This window comes from Tursiops truncatus, chromosome 12 (genome assembly GCF_011762595.2).
Source record: "Tursiops truncatus isolate mTurTru1 chromosome 12, mTurTru1.mat.Y, whole genome shotgun sequence".
NCBI classification, from domain to species: domain Eukaryota; kingdom Metazoa; phylum Chordata; class Mammalia; order Artiodactyla; family Delphinidae; genus Tursiops; species Tursiops truncatus.
In genome coordinates this window covers 62,296,520-62,317,999 of record NC_047045.1, presented here as the reverse complement: position 1 = coordinate 62,317,999, position 21,480 = coordinate 62,296,520, and the positions used below count along the sequence as shown (strand labels likewise).

At 40.7% G+C, this 21,480-nt stretch overlaps 2 protein-coding genes across 22 annotated transcripts in view; one reads left to right on the top strand and one right to left on the bottom strand.

Annotated features, from left to right (window-relative positions):
- PDE7B (phosphodiesterase 7B) overlaps positions 1–21,480 on the bottom strand; it is a 475,975-nt gene that overhangs the window by 93,143 nt on the left and 361,352 nt on the right. The window lies entirely within an intron of this gene.
- The window catches only part of MTFR2 (mitochondrial fission regulator 2), a 233,444-nt gene that overhangs the window by 142,930 nt on the left and 69,034 nt on the right, over positions 1–21,480 (top strand). Inside the window, exon 9 of one of the 7 annotated variants that reach the window (XR_012324860.1) lies at positions 986–2,349. The exons of 5 other annotated variants lie outside the window; for them this stretch is intronic. Coding sequence is in view for 1 of the 2 variants with exons in the window: in XM_033867770.2 (XP_033723661.1) it covers positions 19,259–19,270 (12 nt within the window). In the remaining variant the exon portion in view is untranslated. Of the gene's footprint in view, positions 1–985; positions 2,350–19,258; positions 20,868–21,480 lie in introns of those variants that run through there. One more of the 7 variants, XM_033867770.2, reaches the window with a different exon arrangement.

Sequence of the window (21,480 nt, the reverse complement as noted above, 5' to 3'; positions counted from 1 at the left end):
GGCTACACTGAGTTTAAGTGTTACTGTTATTTCAAAGCAAAAATGTCAAGTAGGCGGTTGGACATATGGGTCTGGACCCATAGGGAATGTCTGGGATGAATATATAAATTTATAAATCAAATAAAACTACAGGCATGTATAAATTTGCCTAGGAAATGAAGTGATAAGTGAATAGGGCCTGGCATCCAGGGTTAAGCAACTCTAACATTTAATATCTTGCTGGAGGAGGAGTCTGTAAAGGAGAAGAGGCAGCCATAAAGATAGGAAGAAATCCAGAAGCTCATTTTGTCATGGAAGAGAGTAATTCAAGAGGGAGGGAATGGCTTTCAGATAGATCTTGGTGAAAGCGTAAGTGAAAGGAGGATTGAAAAAAGTCCGTTGTGTTTAGCTGAGTGACAGTAGTGTGAAATAGAAGCAGAGTCCTTTGGGCATCACATGGAGTTGGGAAATTGGGAAGGTTTTATTAAGGAGCCAATATTTAGATGATCTTAAAAGATATGTAAAATTTTGAAATTTTACAGTGTTGGCTTGCAGTCGATCCAGCTATGATGATTGAAATGAAGGGAAGAGATTTTAAGGAGAAAATCATGCTGATCTTAAGAACATTGGTAATCCATAAGATTGATATTAATAACAAAATATAATTTGAAAATTGCACAGAGGATAAAACAGCCCTGCTCACGAAAATGCCTGCAAATTTTTGCAAAATATAGTGATACCCCGTCTAATCACTTCCTATACCTAAATATACTTCAAGAAAAAATAAATAGTCTCCTGGAAATCAGTGTCAAGGAGAGTATTTGTTGGGAAGAAAAGGATGGGCACATTAACGAGAAGAAATATAATTAATAAGATAAAATACCAAGTCCTAATATTGTTGAATAATTTCTTGTTTTCTTGAACTTTGAATAATTTGAGAGAAGTGTTTCAATGTATTGTTTGTTTTCATGTGCTTCTGAACTTCCTGATTCTGGCCGGGAACAAGGACAGACCTGCCAAAATACTGCAAGAAAAGATGTTGCTGATCACGGGCAGGAAATACTCAAAGTCCCACGAGATAGCCTGTTCTTAGGAGACTTCCACATGAAGTCTGCTGACCTCAGAAGGACCATCAGGCCACCACACTCACTGCTGGAGCCTGCTCAGGGTTAGGAGGTGTTTGGGAGTTCTTCATTCCAGGCATCCGTGCCAACATGGCACTGGAGATTCTTTTAAACTCCAAGTGTTGTTCATTTTTTGTTTTTCAGAAGGGAAACAGATGGCAAAAACTGAACTGAGTTGGGAAATGGTTGAATCTATTATGTTACATCCATGTTATAGGATGTTATTTTGCTATTAAAACCTGTCACTTATATTTCTATAGTAATCGCTAACATTTATTGAGCATATAGTATGTGCTAGGTAATGTTTGAAGTACTTTTCGTGAATTAACTCATTTCATCCTGTCAATAGCCCCCTTAAATAAGTACTGTTGTCTATGTCGTACCTGGGAGACAGAGGTGTTAAATTACTTTTCCAAGATGATGTAGTCAGTGAGTGTGAAGGCAGATTTGCAACCAGGATGACTGGCTCCACAGCCTGTGTTTTCAACTAATATGGTACAATATGTCTGTTCAAATATGTCTTGATCTGAAGTGAGAGCCATGGTATATTGTTAAGGGAGGGTGGGTATTATGTAGTATTGAAAAACTATCACAAAGAAGAAGCCAATAATATGAGAAGCTATTTACTACCTCTGTGAACTTGGTAACTATTAACCATTCTGGGTTTCATTCAATCTTCTGTTTTGTTAAATAGGGATAATAATATCTGCTCTGTATACCTCATAGAAGGTAGGAATCAAATCATGTGGATAAAAGTGCTTTGTCAATCGTCTTGTCATAAAGTTTATTATTAAGAGTATTCTTATTGATATTCCTATATAAAAGTTAAACATACATAATATACTACACATTATATAAATTCTATATTGAATTATATTTTATATATTGTATAAATAATATTATTGATATTGCTATATAAATCTAGGTCATTGTTAAAATAGATTCAAACAGAGTAACATTACTGTTTGATATATAATTAAGTGTGAGTTGGGGCTTCCCTGGTGGCACAGCGGTTGAGAATCTGCCTGCTAATGCAGGGGACACGGGTTCGAGCCCTGGTTTGGGAGGATTCCCACATGCCGTGGAGCAACTAGGCCCGTGAGCCACAACTACTGAGCCAACAGAGCAAAAATAAATTAATTAATTAATAAACTCCTACCCCCAACATCTAAAAAAAAATGTGAATTAAGGGTGCTGTAGTCAAATGTGCTTGTTTAATAAAATTAAACTTTTAAAAGTTGCAATATTATGGGCTAAATCGTGCCCTCCATTCATATATTGAACGTGTAACCCCCTTAGTACCTCAGAATGTGACTATATTTTGCGATCTGGCCTTTAAAGAGGTGATTACCTTAAAATGAGGCCATTATGATGGGTCCTAATCCAATCTGACTTGTGTTTTTATAAAAAGAGGACATTAGACACACAAGGAGACACCAGTTTTGTGTGAGCCCAGAGAAAAGGCCATGTGGGGACACAGTGAGAAGGTGGCCATCCGAAAGCCAAGGACAGAGGCTTCAGAAGAAACCAGACATGTTGACACCTTGATCTTGGACTAACCTCTAGAACTGTGAGAAAACAAAGTTCTGATATTTAAGACACTCAGTCTATGGTATTTTGTTAGGTAGAGAGGCTGCTTCTACTGTCAAAGAAGACTCGTCGGAATTTGGGGGTTCAATGTCCCCAGCTTCATCAGGGCCTTCTCATATGTCTCCATTCCAATTTTCAGGGTCCCATTCCTTCCCACTCAAGGCCCTCACTTTAATAGTAAACACCCTCCAATGTTGGAAATTCAGTTTGTTTTGTAATTCAGCCATTAGCCGGATGAGATTCTGGGCGTGGCTTTCAGGAATCTCAGCTTTGCAGCTACAGGAAATGAGTCTCTTTCAAGGCAGACATAGAAGCTTTCAGGGTCATTTATACAGCACTTGAGCTGGAAATTTGAATCCCTGAAGTCATTCTTTTCTTTTCCCACTTTGTCCAGTAACGTTAGGAGTAACCAGCCAATCTCATTATTCTTGTTAGTTTGACAAAAAATTTGAAGGGATTACGTACATGCGTACCCAGAAACTTGCCTCTTATACATGTTTGGTTAGGAGACTCTATTGTTGATATTTTGCATATCTCTATTGCCACATCACACTATGAACTCATCAGTGTTCCCTTTACTAATGGGAATAATTAGCATCCTTAAATCTAATCATATTAGACAGCCAATCCCAGACAGCCCAGACCAATTGAGAAAACCCATCCTTAAGATTCTGTTCCTCTCGAACCACTCTTGTTACCAAAATCTGTTATTAGTCAGGGTTTTGTTTCTCTGAAGAACCCTGACTAATACGTGTGAGATTTTTTGGATTCTTCCAATTATTGAGCTTCACTGTGAAGGTGAGATCATACAGAATTTCCCAAACACCTTTGTCCACAAAACACGTTTTTCAAGTATCTTCTAAGATGACTATTTTGAGGAAAATAATTGGGTATGTACTGTTCTACATGGAGCGTGTGTGTGCGTGTGTGTGTGCGTGTGCGTGTGTGTGTAATACTTAGGTCAAAATCTCAGCACTGGAAGGAGCTTAGAGGTCCCCTAGTGCCCTTCTCTGGTACCATCACTCTTTGCATTCTTGTCCTGTATGACTAAGTCTACACATCTGGTTCTAACTGCTTTTTTGGGGTACAGACCAACTGGATGTTTATTCATTTATTCCTCAAATTGTTTTGAGTGCCTACTATGTGCCAGGCCCTGTTCTAGACTCTGAGGATATGGCAGTGAAGAGAACAGACAGAACATGCCTGCTCAGGTTCCAGTGGAGGCAAGACAGATAATAGACAAAATTAACAAATACATTGCTGATGGGACCTGATGTAAGTGCTCTGGGGTGAATAAAGCAGGGAAGGCGTGAGGGAGTTCTGGGTGGGCCGGGTGGGAGGTGGGACTGAGGTTTAAATAGAGGAGGGTGTGGGAGGGCTGCTCGGAGGTGCCTTGGAGCAAAGACCTGAATGAAGTGTGAGAGGAGCCATGGGGCCATCTGGGAGGAGCATTTCAGGCTCAGGGAAGAGCAAGCACAAGCCTGATATGTTCTAGAAATAGGAAGGAGGCCAGCATGCTGGAGCAGAGAGAGTGTGGGGAGGAGATAAGGGCAGAGAGATGACAAGTGGGGAGGGGTGGGCAAGGAGGGGAGTCAGAAATATCAATAGCTTAGAGACTCAGAGAGAAACGGAGACACAAGAAGGTTTTGAATAGAGAGTGACATGATCTGACTAATGTTTTTAAAGGATGGCCCTGGCAGCTCTGTTGCTGATCTCGGGTGGCCTCTGTCTGCAGTGGCTTGAAGCAGGATTTCGGTTCCCGGCCAGAGGCCAGACATTGAAGTCAGGCCGTAGCAGTGAGAGTGCTGAATCTTAGCCACTAGACTATGATGGCCAGTGGCCAGTGACAAGGCCCTGGCCCATCAGCTTTGTAGAAATAATTTCCACAAAGAGACGGAAAGAAGTGAATCAAGTAAAGTGTTTATTAGGAGGAAAAAAAGGGTATGTGTGGACAGACACACGGGCGGACTCAGAGAAGGAGTCACTTGTGGTAGTTTGAATCACTTATATGGGGCATTTCTTCCGGTTTCCTTTGGCCAGTCATCTTTCTTTGCCTGGTTCTGAGTCCGTATTTGGTTTATCTCAGGGTCCTCCCATGTTGGTGTGTGCCTCTCTTAGCCAAGATGGATTTTAGCGAAGAGGGCTTTGGGTAGGTTGACCTCACTCCCTTTTTGACCTCCAAGGAGCCCTTCTGCGCGTGTATAGTCGGGAAGGTCTCCCTGAGCTTGAGAATGAGAACTATGTGGTCTCTATCTTTTACCTGGGCAGGGCTCAGCTCTTCTCTCCCTCCTGCTATTTTGGAATATCCATCCACAGGGGACAAACTCCAGCTGCTCAGCCCATCTATCTCCTGCCTCATTGGGAACAGACTGTTAGGGAGTTTATACATTTAGTAGATTCCCAAACAAATGTGGTCTCTTTTCCTATAACCCAGGTGCTGTCTTGTGTCCTAGTTATGACAAGTCCAGTCAGCCACCAAGGCCTGTTACTGTGTGCCGCTCCCCAACCCCCAGAGTTGGTCTTATCACGTAGCAGGGGTAGGCGCTCTATTAAAGCGTGTATATGCAGGGCCCTCTCTAGGAAAGGGGGCTAAGGCCCAATCAACATTCTTCTGGCATCATGGAGAAGGCAGAAAATTGGTCAAGTCACATGATCATGTGGCTACTGCATTCATACAAGTTCCCATCAAATTTATAAGTACGTAGGATACAAATACATCTATTTTAGGGAGAGGTGTATTTTAGAATATTTTATTACCTGTAAAATTAATTAAACTGGTCCTAGCAGAATATATACTTGGAAGAAAGACCTTGCAGCATATTGACTTGGAATAGGAACTATTTAAGAAGCAGATAAAATATAAAACTCAAGAAACACTGGCTCCTATAGAAACGGTCCCTGAAACCTGCCCTTCTGTGCCTGGACTTTACTTATGATAGGGCTGATTGGAACATACATTAATTTGCCCACTCAGGACTCTGCTCCCTTGCCTGTTTACACAGCCATCATAATTACCCTTGGCGACTAAGCTGAAGTAGAGGTACTTTATAAACAGAGATCATTTGAATTTTTTTAACCAAATAATATTCAGACAACTTGTGCCTTTTTTCTAGTTTTCTGACACTTTCCAACTCTCCATAATTCCACCAGGATTATTGACAGGAGTTTAGCAAATATATCTGCGAATAGTTGGGATTATAATTCACTGACCCAGAAACTTGAATTTTTGCAAAATGGCCCTTGTTTTTGTCTATTGTTTGTTTTTTTGCTTTCTTGGGCTTCCATTCCAACCCTCTACACTGACCCTGTTTAAAACAAAGCTATACCTTTTCTACTTTGAATTCATTCTTTTGGACAAAAAGAAAGAAAAAAAAAGGGGTGGTTCCTGGGCCATAGGCTGGTTCTTTTCCATCCTTGTTCTTTAAAAAGCATTTTAAGAAATCCTTTAAAAAATCCTTTCTCATTGGTTTGCATCACGCATTTGTGTTTGCCTTTGGTTACATGAATCTTCCTCTGTCTTTTGTGCATGTTATTAATAGTTTAAAAAATATTTGAACTCATCAGAGAACTTTTTATACACCTTCATTGACTTCTTCAGGTAAACCTCTCTATTCTTGCTTACTGAGATACCTTGTGATCTCGATATAATGTGATTTCTACGTTTCTTTCCTACAAACCCAGAAGTCCGAGAATACATCTTAGCTATCACTGGGAAAATTATGCCTGAATTAAATACACATTCTAATAAGTTTGTATTTTAGATTTTTCCGTCCTTATCAAGTCTTACAGCCTTTTAGAATCTATTTTGATGGCAATATACATTTCCCTTTATGAAATTAAAGTCTAACAATGTCCCGAATTCCTTTCACCACATCATTTTCCTCTTGTGATAATTAAACCCAGAGAAACAGTTCTTCATGTCCAAACCCAATTATGTGATTTTAATCTGTTTGAATTTGAGAACTGGAACTGAAAAACAGATCCAAATATATGAACTCGTTCTTTTGGAGATGATAAATGAATAAACAGTAATATTTGTTTTCAATCAATGTTCACTGACTACCAATTATTAATCTATTGTACTCATGTATTATTATATTAGGAATTTGTGAGCAATATAATATAATGTTCCCCTCAAGTGATATTGGGGGACAAGTCTTTTAGTATTAATTGCTTAGTTTTTCATATCTGATATGCTGCTGCTTATGGCTTTACTCTTAGTATGATTGTAACTGATGGATGGATTTTGGCACAGTATGTAATTCCTTCTGCACTGAGTAAAACCTGGTGCTCTGTATTGCTTCTCACTTTAGACGCTCAAGATTCTACCATCTGTATTTCTCCAGGACTTCCCTGCTTTTTCACCTCATATCATACATAGAAAATAACATTTGATTCCACTGGGTTGAATGTACCTGGTTGCTCAAGTTGAGAGCCTTTAGAACTGGGATCTTGGCTGCCCCCCGCTTGCCTGGATACCCCAGGGACTGAGGGTGATCAACATCTCAGCACACTGGAAACCCATTCACAGCACATTGGTTGGGGAACACTGATCTGTACAGCTAAGATGAAGCTACCTGGATACAGCCCTCAGAATAGCTTATCATATGTTTGATTTATTAGAATATATACTTCTTGAGGTCAACAGCCTTCACAGAATCATAGGATCAGTCTTCAGAAAACTATTCATCAGCAGGGATTGGGCAGGGTGGGGTGAAGGTCATGGAAGATTGGAGTAGAAGGAGTGGACTGTCATTGAAAGCAAATGTTTTATTTCTCTGAACTAACATGGCAGTGACCTGGAAAAAGATAAGCTCTTGCCTACCTTTAACTTTCTAGTCATATGATTCAGCAGGATACTTAAAATTATTTTTCCCATTATACTTTCAAACTGGTCAGAATTTTCCCTCTGCATCCCGGGATGGGAGCGAAAAAGAAATTAGACTAACATTCTATTCTGTTTCACAACCATCAAAGATCAGTTGTTTTCAATCACATCTTCTGATTTAACTGGTCTGGGGTGAGTTTGGGCATAGGTATTTTTACAAAGCTTCCCCAGTGGCTCCAATGGGAACACATGGGTAGGAACTACTGATGAGTATCCCATTTTGTAACTGAGCACATATGTGAAAGGACACATCCCAAAGCACAATCATCCAGCAAAATAGAGATGAGACATGAGGCAAAAGCAAATAGTACAGGAAGCAAATATTTATATTAAGCGTCATCTTTGGGCATTTCTGAGCTGTGTCTCGTGGGATTTGGGCACCTTAGTTGGGGAAATGGATTGTCACTGCTCTGGTGAGCTAGGAGAGGTTTTGTGGAACAAAACAACTTAAAGAACATTTTGAAAGAAAAAGGTAGTGAAAATTTGGGGTATGAATTCACAGACCAGGAAAAAGAAGGGCCAGAGCAGCAAATGGAGAAATAGATGGAGGACTGGCTTGCTTAGTGAAAGAGAATTTGCAGGGGGTGGGTAGTAGAGAAATGGGAGATAAAGACTCTTGGCCTTCCAACGAGGAGCTCAGTCACTGAGCAAAAACTAGGGTGCTCCACAGGTGGCCTGGTTCAGATTTAGAAGGGTAACTGGCACATTTTTTCTTGGATTGGGCAATCAGAGCTGAGGAAGGACTTTGTCAACAATAATCTGTACTCACACTCAAAGAAAAACTACATCAAAAATAATACAGAATACTACCATGGAAAATGTTTACTGACAAGATTAAGAGTGCAGTAAGGTACAGGTATATTTCATATTATATAGTATAAGGAAGTTACAATTCAGGTTCTGAAGAAAAATACAGGTAACGATCCAAAGCCTAACTTTATTATACAGCATCTGTGAAGCCATCTCATATCTCTATAATCCCTCCAACGAGAAGCACAAATTCTCCAAATTCCTAAACAAAGAACTTTAGCAACGACTTATTACCAGCTTTATTGAGGATTTACTTTTGGATCTTTTCTAGAATTTTCAGTGTCACTTTTTTCTCTAAACCTTAATGCTCCACACATGTTCGGGCTTTCTCATAGCTAAGTGAATGGCCCCATGCTCCCCTGTCAATGGAAGGATATTATTCCTGAGGGTACAAAATGAACAGTCATTTCTGGGTTTTCAAGGTTAACGCTGATGGAGCACTCTTTGGATTAGTTTAAAAACCTCATTTGGTGTCTTGCAGTTATCTCAGAGGGTCTCCACAATCACTAGCCATCACTGTGTGTATCACTAAGACAGACAGTTCAGAAAGACGGACAGTTCCAGGGGGATTATATGCCTGTGACTGGGCAGAATATTCGTAACTCCAAATAGCTAAAAGTGCCTTCTGAGCACTAGAAATAGAAAATAAGGAAGAGAGAAAAAGACACACAAAGAAGGAAATGTTTAGAATGTTAAGTCCCCGAGGGTGAGAGTTCTGCCTAAATGTGACAAATATATGTCATAAATTAAAAATTTTCAATAAATATTTTGTTATTTTATTTTATTCAAATGCATTTTTTTTCCACCTGGGAGTATGCCCTATATAAAGATGCATAAAATGTTCACTTTGGCAAACTCATTTCCATTCATTTCTTGTTTTTCGGCATTCGGAAAATCTACAACGGTGTCAATATAACATTCTGATTTTGTTTTTCAACTTTCCCATTCATTTACTTGGCTTTATACAAAAATAATATTCAAAAGATGGCCCCAAAGAAAATATGCTGGGTACCAGGGTCATCAAGTGAACAACTGCATCTTTCTCTGAGAAGGGAGCCGGGGAAAGGGACCAAATTGCAGGAGGTAGAAGCACATGTTTGTAGTCTTCTCTTTTCTCCATTTTTAATAGCACGGAACCATTTATTTATTGACTGCTTGAAATAAATTCAAATAGAAGAACTTTGTAAATGCTGCAGTCTCTGGTAAGACCTACCTGGTGCCAATCTTTTTTGTTATTTATGAGACGGCTTCAGAGAGCTTGAATGTCTACTCTTTTCATCCAAGAGCTTGTGTTGTTGTCAGCTAAAGCGCTTTTGTCTGGAAAAGATGCTGGATGATAATTCACAGGCTCACAATTCTCCTAGGACTGAATCGGGACCCCATCGAGCCTTACATCTAAGTGGGTTCTCTGAAGAGTATTTCACTGTTTCTAAGCAAGCAAGAGCATTTCACAGCTTCCTCTGTTTTGTTCCCTGTGGGTAGGTGAGAAAAGAGGGCAGGCTGTGGTGGGTCAGGGTCCTGACAGGGAAGACTCCACCCCTGGAGTTCTTATGGCTCCTTTCATTTACTTGGCTTTTCTTTCTCCAATTTTTAAATTACCTTAGATTTTTAAATAATGGCTTTGTTAAGATATAATTTACATACCACACAATTCACCCATTGAAAGTGTACAATTCAATAGTTTTCAGTACATTCACAGATATGTGCAACCATCATGACGGGGGATGTTCAACTTTACAACATTTTCATCACCTCAAAAAGAAACCCCGTAACCTTCAGTTATTACCCCCGTAGTCCTCTATCCCTGCCCTCCTTGGCCTCGAGCAGCCACTCATCTACTTCTGTCTCCACAGATTTCCCTGTTCTGGACATTTTATATAAATGGAATCATATAATATGTGGTCTTTTGTTCACCTGGCTTTTTTTTTTTTTTAAGAAATTTCATCTGTTTTTTTTTTTTTTAAAGAAGATGTTGGGGGTAGGGGTTTATTAATTAATTTTTGCTGTGTAGGGTCTTAGTTTCTGTGCGAGGGCTTTCTCTAGTTGTGGCAAGCGGGGGCCACTCTTCATCGCAGTGCGCGGGCCTCTCACTGTCGCGGCCTCTCTTGTTGCGGAGCACAGGCTCCAGAAGCGCAGGCTCAGTAGTTGTGGCTCACGGGCCTAGTTGCTCCGCGACATGTGGGATCCTCCCAGACCAGGGCTCGAACCCGTGTCCCCTGCATTAGCAGGCAGATTCTCAACCACTGCGCCACCAAAGAAGCCCCTGTTCACTTGGCTTTTAATCCCATTTTGTCTTATGACATTTGTAGTCATGTTGTCTTGCATTATTGTGCTTTGAAAACTTTTAGAGTGTCCCTGCCTTTTCGCCTCACGTAGCTTATGGTCTCCCTGAGTGAGGGCCACCCGGCAGAGACGGAACACCTTCAATCAGTGTTTGTGAAATTTTGAACCAGCTTCTCTTGTTTCCTCTCCTAATACAAAGAGAAGTTCTCTGCAATCTCTCTCTAAAGAAGGTCATCCCGCTTCACTCCCGCATCGTGAAGCAGTCTCTTCTCCCTCCAGCACGATGAGACTTCATAACACCTATAGTACATGTACAGTACGTGTGACAACATGCTAAAAACCCAGGTCTTCATCTCCTGTCCTAAGCTTTCACTACACCTGTCTCCGTCTGCTCCCATCTCTATTCTGTCCAATTTTCAGGAATGTTCCTTAGCAGCCTACTTGCTTGGTTTGAAGCTATCCTGGTAAAAGAAATCAGAATAACACTGAACTTCAAGTTGTGTGGATACTGGTATGCTGGCAATAGGATGGATTACTCCACAGGAATGCTACTGATGGTCTACTCTTCCTTATGTGATTTAGAGAAAAGACTTCCTCCCACCGGGAGTGACTTGTTGAAACCATGGAAAGTATGATCGTTTTACTTATCTATTTATTTGATTTTCTGAGATAGTTCTAAGAGCAAAAGATTTACCAATTTCAGTTGTAGAACATAACTCTTCTTGCTGCACATCCACACCGCATGACCATCTAAACAGGCCTATGAGAACAAATTGCGCTCAAACTAGGAATACGCATATGTATATATTTCTCAAAGGGACATATGCATGTATGAGCATTCCTTTTTTACCGCCCTTTTGGAGAAGACTATGCTGTTTAATTAGGAAGCTTTGCATGCCTTAGACATATTGGAAAGGAGGGACATGAGGTTACTACTTTCTAATTGTTTGTCTAAGTTAACGCTTCGGATCTCAAAGAACTGCTTACGTACAGCCAAAGTGAAAGTTAACTAGGCCTCATGTTTACAGAATTGACTTAAATTCCAAGCCTGAATAAAATTTGGGGAAAATATCTCTTGCTCTTCCTACTCTGTGGTAAACAAACTTAAAGGAAAATGTACTTTGTCCTCTCTGCTTGGAGGTAAAAAAGAAGTTTCTTAGGGAAATTTCGAAGTACTGCTTTTTGTTAGCCAAAATTTCTGGTTCCCAGCTAGCGAGCTTGAGAAAATGGATTGACCCATATGGGCTGGTGCATTAGTCACCCTTTGAAGCTCACTTGTGTTTGTTTATATCTGCACCCTTCATCAACCAAAGATGCCAACCAGGCTATAAGCAATATTTAAACCGTAAAGTTATTTGTTATAACAATGTAAAATGAAAGATTTTACATTGTTTCCCTCTTCAGTATCCTCTCTTTCTCATTCCAACCTGTGAAGGGAGAATGCGTGATTAAAGAAAGGAAAGGACATAAGTAACTGCTATAATTTTGACACACAGAAACGATAGGGCCCCTTTCTAGTTGGCATGGGAAGGCGCTCTTTCCCCCAGAACTTGGCCCAGCCTTCCTGCAGCTTGGATGGTGATTGGCGCATTCCCTTGCCAATGGGAATAACAGCTGGCTTCTCAACATTCTCCTACAGCAGCTGCCGCATCCACCTTGGCGCTGGTTGCACACAGCTTTAGCCGCTGACGTTCTCAGGCTGTTGCTAAGTGTCTCTAATAACAGTACTTTCCATTTTACGCTTTTTCTTCTGAGCAAAATACATGCATCTTCAACCCTTAGTCAAAGGGGGTGCAATGAAAAATAACCCTAGGGTGAAAAGCACGCTCAGAGTCAGGTCAGTGTCAAGCTTTCTGTAAATTACTGTGGTCGGGAAAAGAGAAACTGGATTTCTATATTTACGAATATTGTGATACGTGCCTTTTGGAAAAGTTTCAACTTGAGGCCGAAGTGGAATAAAAGAAGAGTGAAGGAGAAAAGCAGAAGTGTATGGGGATATTTAAAAGTCATTAAGAAATGAATTAGAATACTGAAAGTGTAAGTTGCATGTAGACAGGGAAAGGAATACTAGCATAGGAGGAGATGCAAGACAGGTCCGGACTATGCGGAGTGGTGCAGAGTACTAGAATATTCTCCAAGTGCAGGAGTTATAACTCCAGTTACCCAGATACACAATCCAAACAGAGGAAATACAATAATTGGAAAAGGTCTCTTCTGACACAAACACATCTTGATGGGGCCTATCGGGAAGTGCTGCAAAAGAACTGTCTGTTGGACAATAATTAAAAATACCTATGTAAGAAAGAAAGCAATCACAGCCTAGCAGGGGATTGTAAAACTTGGCCGATAAAGCAACACCATAAAGGTATCTGGGGTAAACATTTTGTGGATAATACTCCAAAAATCTTACAAAGCTCAGAGTTTAATAATCACCTGCAGGTGACATGAATTCTAAAATACTGCTGAGTCCACAGTGTGGTCTCTGCAGCTCAGTCAGACTCTGTCATCTCTGCCCAGTGAGGTAGAGTACAGTGAAACCAGGGATTAAAGTGGGCAAAGACACGCAGTAAATACAACACCTAACATTCACTTCCCAGTATTACATGGGGAGCTGTTCTGGGAAAAGGGTGAGAGCTTCATAAATTCATTTTACTTTTCAATATTGACTTTTCTTTCCACCACTTTGCCTCAGTTCTTTGCCTTTAGCCCTGCATCCCCTGCATAACCAGCATCCTCCTGATGAAAGTCAAGATTTCCAAATCTGCCTGGGGATGTTAATTGAGTCCAGCAGCCAAAAGTCAGCCTGGCAGGGAGCTGTTTATCTGAACACCCAGCCGCCCCATGCATCACAAAAACAAGACCAACTGGGCTACCAGCTTAGAAGTTTTTGTCTTTGCTTTTCACAAATCCCCATAAATTTCAAAACAGACTAGTACCAGGACAGCACTTTTGGCATAAAGAATGCAAAGTCAAGACACAAAAAAGAATTTCCTGACTTATTCTCTATGTGTAGTTTCTATGAAAAGAAAAATTCCTTTTTTTTTTTCCTCCTGCTTCTGAGAAGTGAATGGTGTGGCAGGAAAGAGTGGTAGAATTTTTCTTTTCCTGTTTCAGAGTTGGGAAGCGAAGTCAGACTGTGACATAAAAGGCTCACCAACAAAAAGGTCCTATATCTTTGGTGCCTCGGTTACTGCTTTAAGACCCTATGAAACGTGTCTCAATACAATAGTGCACTTTTGAAAAGATTTATTGTCAGGCTTAACTGGGGTGGGACAAATGCCGGAACGATCATCTCCAGGATGTGCCCTGCCCATTCCACCTGGCTTTCCTGCAAGTACTAGAACTAAGCCGTAGAGACTGGCCATCAGCCGGCCTGGAGCTGAGACCCGGAAGGTAAAGGAGGGTGGAGAGAAAGGGAGGTGGTGATGGGTGTTTTGGAGAGAAAAGGAGGGCATGGAGAACTTGTGGAGTGTTTTTTCCACTCCTTGAAATGAGATGAAATTAGTGTCTCCTTGCCCCCAGATTATATGGAACCCGTATTATTCCTAGGCTTTGATTTACTAAAGCATAACAAAAAATTCTCCCTAAAGGGAGAACATAAATACTTGTACATTCTAGATGCCCTGGCCTGCAGAAAGACTCCCTAAACCAGTTGAAATACGATAGATTTCACAGTTCTGAGGCAGTGTCTGGCACTAGCTTTCTACCCCTAATACTTATACAACACTCTATACTTACAAAATGTTTCACAACCACCTATATTAGCTAAGCCATAATTAACCATTCTGACAGAGACTACTGTTGTTTATCTTAAATCTCAGAAACATGAAATTGCCCCCAACTATGAGGTAATTAATCATTGAGGCAATAGTGTTGATCTTTCAGGCTGTGAAATTTCTCTTCCTTGTTCTTTCCTTCCCTTCTTGGAGATCTTATCTCTAGAGTTCAAGCTGAAAGTACATTTCTGGTACAGTTCTCTTGATATTTCATATGTAAGTGCATTTCAATCCATATTAAGTAATTTCCCATGGTATCAATTGATTTGAGATAGCATAGATTTGGCCAGTAAAAGCTTCTGTGTCAGGAAGACCACTCAACTTCATTGAGGTTGATCTAACTTTTTTTTTTTTTTGCGGTACGCGGGCCTCTCACTGTTGTGGCTTCTCCCGTTGCGGAGCACAGGCTCCGGACGCGCAGGCTCAGCGGCCATGGCTCACGGGCCCAGCCGCTCCGCGGCATGTGGGATCTTCCCGGACCGGGGCACGAACCCGTGTCCCCTGTATCGGCAGGCGGACTCTCAACCACTGCGCCACCAGGGAAGCCCTCATCTAACTTTTAATGAACTGGGATATTTGGGTTTGACTCTCTTTCTCAGAAGGTTGTGAGGCTTCATGGCTTTATATGAATAAATAACTTTAAAATGTTATGGATCGAAGTGACTTCCTAGAGACTCTATAAAATGTCCCAGTTAGTACTATTGAAAGAGGAATATTTTAATGTTTAATTTTTAAGTCAAACAAAATTGTACATAGAAAAGTCCTTCACATCACAACTATGATTGTACATAGAAAATTCCTTCATACAAAATTGTACATAGAAAAGTCCTTCACAACTATGATTGGAGGTGTGATTCAGATTCTCACACCAGGTTTCCAGTAAGCAAGTGTTTATGAGCACAGGCAAACAATTTAAATTCACCAACTCTATTTTCAGAAACCGTTTGATATTTGGGAGATATGTCTCCTGCGTCTGATGAGTTTATGGCTGTCTGAAAACCAGATAGAGCAGGGGAGCTGAGGAAGGGAGAGAAAGACAGAGGAGGAGGGCAAGAAGGGAGAAAGGAGGAGGAGAAGGACATGAGGAGGCTCCAAAGAAAATGGTTAGTGAAGGAGAGCCAATCATAATCCAGCTGTTCCAAGCCAACCAAAGCATCTGGTTTCTTTAATTCAGGACACTTCATACTAAAAGGCCGGCTTGTTTACACTGTATATTTTGAGTTATTTAAACACTCTCTTCCAAACCATGGGTTTGCAACTTCAGGGGAGGCTTTTCAAATGTGGCTGAAAAGTATCCCCACATCAATATCACATGGCATGAACGATATGGAAAGAAAGAGAAAAGTTATAGACATTTTAATAGTCGTTAGCATGCCATTTCAGACTATTTTATTATAATTTTCTGAGAGGACTGAAAATGTCCCCAAGTCAGCCTCTATACCATGCAAATGAAGCCCTGTTCTCTATACAGGTGGGCACAAATGCAAGTGGGCATGTGCACGCCCTCAGATGTATGGGGTATCTATCCATAGGCTACTCTAGCCTGTGTTCCAGAAATACTATTTACATTTTAACCAAAACACGAGCCGAAAATACACAAAGGTATCAAATCCAAGAAGAACCTATTTGGAACCTTCTGGAAGGACTGTTTGGGGTTCAGTCCTCAGTCCTCTCACTGTTTCTTCACAGATCCTCTCTCAGTGAACTCCTCATTGACAGGGCTTCAGTTTTTCACTTCTAAGTAGGGGTGACCCAGCAGGATCCTCCAAGCCACTGTTCTTACCCAAACTCTAGTCCTAGATTTCCAACGATTTCCAAACACTTCCACTTCATCGCCCCACTATCACCAAGATGTCCAAGACAGAACTCAGCATTGTACCTACACCAATCCTTCCTCGATCTTTACATTTATGTAACTGATGCCATCCTTCTCCTGGTAAAAAGAGCTGGAAACCTGAGAGTCTGTTTCAACTACCTTGTCTCATCCCATATAGCCCCCATGTTAGAGAAGCCAAGCCCTTTACCATTTTCTTTATAATATTCTTTAAATTTGTCCCTTCTTTCCACTCCCATTGCTCTCTCTTCACTTGATACCCAAATTACTCAAGAATTTCTTGCTTGATTTTCCTGTATGAGAGACTGAAAGACATATACCTGAAAGGCAAAGACCAGAAAAGCTTCTGAATATCATGAGTAAACAGAAGGAGCTTAACTTTGCCTAGAAGCGATCCACAATTCAAAACCACTCACAAGAAAACAAATTCATAGTGAGGCATTTGGCAAGCCGTTACGTTCACAATGATACCGTGAGACAGGTTCTTACCCATTTATCTTTTTTGTGGTCCAGGCCAACTGCATGACTGGACCTGAGCTGATCACTGCAGCCCTTCCAGTGTCTGGCAATATTTGGCAAACCTTGCCACTTTCTCCAGGTTTACTGATCTTTGACTTTTAAACTCAGGTAGGATAGAAGTTCAGACAGAGGAACGTTTGCCGCCATTTCTCAAGTCTCTCCAGCTGGGACTGTTTGATCTCATCAAGAGCCGTAACTGCAGCAACTTACAGACCAATAGCGACAGCAGTGCCCAAGGGGGAATACAGCTGATAAACAGGAGGCGAGAGCTGCGTGGTGAGGGGATAGCCATAAACACTTAAGGCCTCAGTGTGACAACTTTGTGGCCTATGTAATTCCCATTGACGTCAATTCCATGTTATGGATATGGAATTGTTTAGGACCACAGGAAGAAAACCTTACATTGCTTCACGGATCAGAGTTACTCTCACTCAAAGCTCAGAGTGTGGTCCTTAGACCAGCAATATTGGTAGCGACTATAAAGTTGCTAGGAACGCACATTCATGGACCCTACACAGACTGACCTCCTGAATCATAATCTCTGGGATTAAGGCCCAGGAAATTAGTTTAACAAACTCTCCACCTGATGCTTATTCATGCTATAGTTTGAGAACCACTGTGCCAATGTATGATGATAATAACTAGATATTAGCAAACAATCAAATAACTATGCAAATAAAAATGAGATAAAGAACGATTTGAATAAAGGGTCTATTTTCTCTTGTACTTACAATTCTTAGCACAGAATAAATTTCAGTAAACATTGTTGACTAAATGACTGAAAGGGTCTTATATAGGTTGATGCCAAAATTAAAAATATTGCACATAGCAAATGATGTCTTAGATTTCTTTGTTTTGAGAGTCACTGAAGTCTAGAAAACAGAACACTAATCTGAGAGGCAAGGCTTTCAAGGATAATGAGAATCAGTTGTGATGTGCATAGAACATCCAAAATGTGCTCTTCTTCTGTTTCTTGCCTTAAGAATGTTTCAATATTTCATATTTCAGATGCCAGTGTAGATGTTCTGATAATAGCCACCCCTCTCTCAAAGCAACTCTTAAAAGACTAGTTTATTTTATAATCACTCAGTTACCCTTGAAACTATTCTAGTTCCCTTCCATTTGTCCAACTGGTTATCAGATCCTGAAAATTTTACCTCCTAACATTGAAATCATACCACTGGGCACTTTCTAGACCTTCAATACTCCCTTAATTTAAGCATTAATTTCTCGTTTGAGGCACTGTAGTCACAATCAGTATGGTGTCTCTCTCTCTCTCTTCTCATGTGTGTCCCCTTTTAGTCCAACCCCTACAAACACACCACATAAATCTCTCTGAAATTATGAGTCTCTCTTGTCATTGCCATGCTTAAAAGCCTTCAATGGCTTTATATCACTTTCAGAATGAAATACAGGGTCTCTCATCATCTGACCCTGTCTGACCTCCAGCCTTATTGGTTTATTGTACCAACCTCACCACGTTATCTGCCCTTCTGCAAACATTGTGCCATTCTCCTTTTTCACTGTGCTGGGACAGTCCTTCCCACCATCACTGTTTGGCTAATTCTTAGCTATCCTTTAAGACTCAGTTCAAGCATCCCCTCCTGGAGGAAGCTTTCTTAGACCCCCCTCCCCCTCCCCCATTTTTCAGTGGGTGCCTCTCCTCTTTGCAGTATTCCCTCTTAGCATTCATCACATCTTACTTCTCTTTTTCCTTAGAGCTTCTTAAGGATAGGAGCCATTTCTTATTAATGTTTGTAAAAATGACACGACTCTCTCCCTGGTGCATAGCAACTGCTCAATAAATGTTTATTAAGCAAAGGAATGAACAAATGAATAAGTAAAGACAAGAGCCCTTCCAAAGACTGCTCCTTAGGATGCAGAGATGAGAAAGACCTCCATGTCACATGGGTATCACTGAACACAAATGGCTCATAAGCAGAGATAAGACAGTTCATATCAAATGAGAAATGACTCCAAGTCTTCCTACAGACCTCAAACTGGGCCATTTTGGGAACCTATAGAAATTGAAAATCGCTTTTCATGCTAATATTTTCTTCTCATATTTCCATACTCCTATTAGGACTGGGGGAAGACGTGTTGAAATGAAATCCCAAAGGCCATTTGGAGGAAGTTAAAATTTAAGTGGAAGGAGGAAGGACAAGAAACCTTCTGTGAGAATGTTTGTTCTCACTGCCAAACTTTTAGTCTCCAGAGATTTAAGAAGGGAGTTTGTGTGAGACTGGAGAGCATGTAACTTTAGGTGCTTATTCAAGCTGAACATAAATTTTGAAAATCTGAAAGTTTATCTTCTCAAATTATTGGAACAAGCCTGTGTATTATGTTCCCTAGAGACACAGGGACCAAGAAGGGGGAGGGGTTATTTGCTCAGCCTGAGAACATGATACTGAACACATGTTTTTTTTCCCTTCTATTCTTTTCCTCATCGTTATAGCATAAGATCTAGAGGAACTTCAGGTGGATGGTTGGTTTGGATCCAGTTCCCAGACCCTGCTGCTCATTAATTGTCCTTGTTTTATTTATATTCTGAAATTTGGAGTGATTTTCCCACGCTGAAGTAGGATGGGACCCAATCTGCCAGGCAGCACCTACCCTCAAACTCTCATACTCATTCTGAGTGAACAAGAGCCATGATATCTCAATCAATGGAGCCGAGTGTTATGAAGAGCGTTATTCTGGTCACGAGAACATCTGGAAGTCAGGATCTTTGAGAAATCACTGGAAATGGTGGGAAAGGCTTCCTCTTTGCCTTCTTTATCCAAATGGCTGGTTGCTGAGTTGTGACTTCTGGCTTCTACAGTGGGACTTAACCCTGCATTATGTTGACAAGAGTCAAATGTCAGAGCCCTTGGAAAATTCAGGTGTTTCAATAAAACCTCAGCCCTTAAGTGGTCTGTGTCTGAGAGACATCTGGTTCCAACACAGTACTGTCCAATAGGATGTTCTGCAATGACAAAACTATTCAGTCTTGTCCTATAGTGTAGCCATATGTGGCTACTGAGCCCTCGAAGTGTGCTTAGTGTAACTCAGAAACTGAATTCTAAACTTTATTGAATTTTCATTAATTTAAATTTAAGTAGTCACACATGGCTAGTGACTACTGTATTGGACAACGCAGTTTCAAGATATGGTATTAATGTGTAAAACAGATACCCTGAGCGTGCAAAAGGACGGTTTTTAAAAAGGAGAACACATCTTCTTTATCCATTCATCTGTCGATGGACAAGATATGGTACATATATACAATGGAATATTACTCAGCCATTAAAAAGAATGAAATAATGCCATTTGCAGCAACATGGATGGACCTGGAGATTATCATATTGAGTGAAATAAGCAGACAGAGAAAGACAAATATCATATGATATTGTTGATATGTGGAAACTAAAAAAAATGCTACAAATGAACTTATTTATAAAACAGAAAGAGACTCACAGACTTAGAGAATGAACTTACGGTTACCAGCGTGGAAGGGTGTGGGGGAGGGATAGATTGGGAGTTTGGGATTGACATGTACACACTGCTATATTTAAAATAGATAACCAACAGGACCTACCATAAAAAAACGTAAAAAAATAAAATGTGCAGGAGACTGAGGGAAGCACCCTCACCCCAGAAAAAAAATTAAAAAAAATAAAAAGGAGAAAAAAGCCAGGGTACTACCACGCCTGATGGAAGTTTATCTACCTGTTAAGAGTATAGAAGTCTCCCAGTTAGACAACAGTATGAAGGGCATGGCCCCATTTGTATAAAATTGCATGTGTGTTCATATAGAGGTGTCTGGAAAGGTATTAACAAAATAGGTTTTCCTGGGTGATAGCATTCGGGCTATTTTTTACTTCGCACTTTTCTGTTTTTCAAAAAATATCTGCAATAAAAATGTATAATTAAAAAAAATTTAAGGCTGTTTTATAAGAATGTATAGTGTACATCTTTCAACATTATTTAGTCTAAAATGTATATGTACTTTTTAAACATAAATTCAGCTACCTCTTATGATATGATTTAAACTGACCAAAAGAAGGCTATTGGGCTTCCCTGGTGGCGCAGTGGTTGAGAGTCTGCCTGCCGATGCAGGGAACATGGGTTCGTGCCCCGGTCCAGGAAGATCCCACATGCCGCGGAGCGGCTGGGCCCGTGAACCATGGCCGCTGAGCCTGCGCGTCCGGAGCCTGTGCTCCGCAACGGGAGAGGCCACAACAGTGAGAGGCCCGCGTACCGCAAACAAAAAAAAAAAAAAAAAAGAAGGCTATTTAGGAGTTGGGGTAGGTTTTCGCACACAAAGTTGGGTGTCCCTCTTGCTAATCAAAAAACCAAAGAGATTCTTTTTCCTCTTGTCTCCTTCAGATACTAGCTTTTTTTTTTCAGGGTATTTAAAGTTTTTCACCATCATTGGAATTCTGGGATACCCTTGCAGTATCGTCACTCATCTGGAGCTGGGATGCTCAGATACCCAAGACTACTTTAACATTGAGGTTTTTCAGGGAATCAGTTAGGTGTGGACTAGATAGGATCTTTCTGGGGTGGGTGCAGGAGGCGTTAATGTCTGATCTTAAGAGTTGTCAGGTGGGCACTCATCTATTTTCCTTAAATCAAAGGTGTTGTGAAGGATGAGTGGTCTTAGCTAAATGTTGGAAAGGCATTCTAAGAATGCAA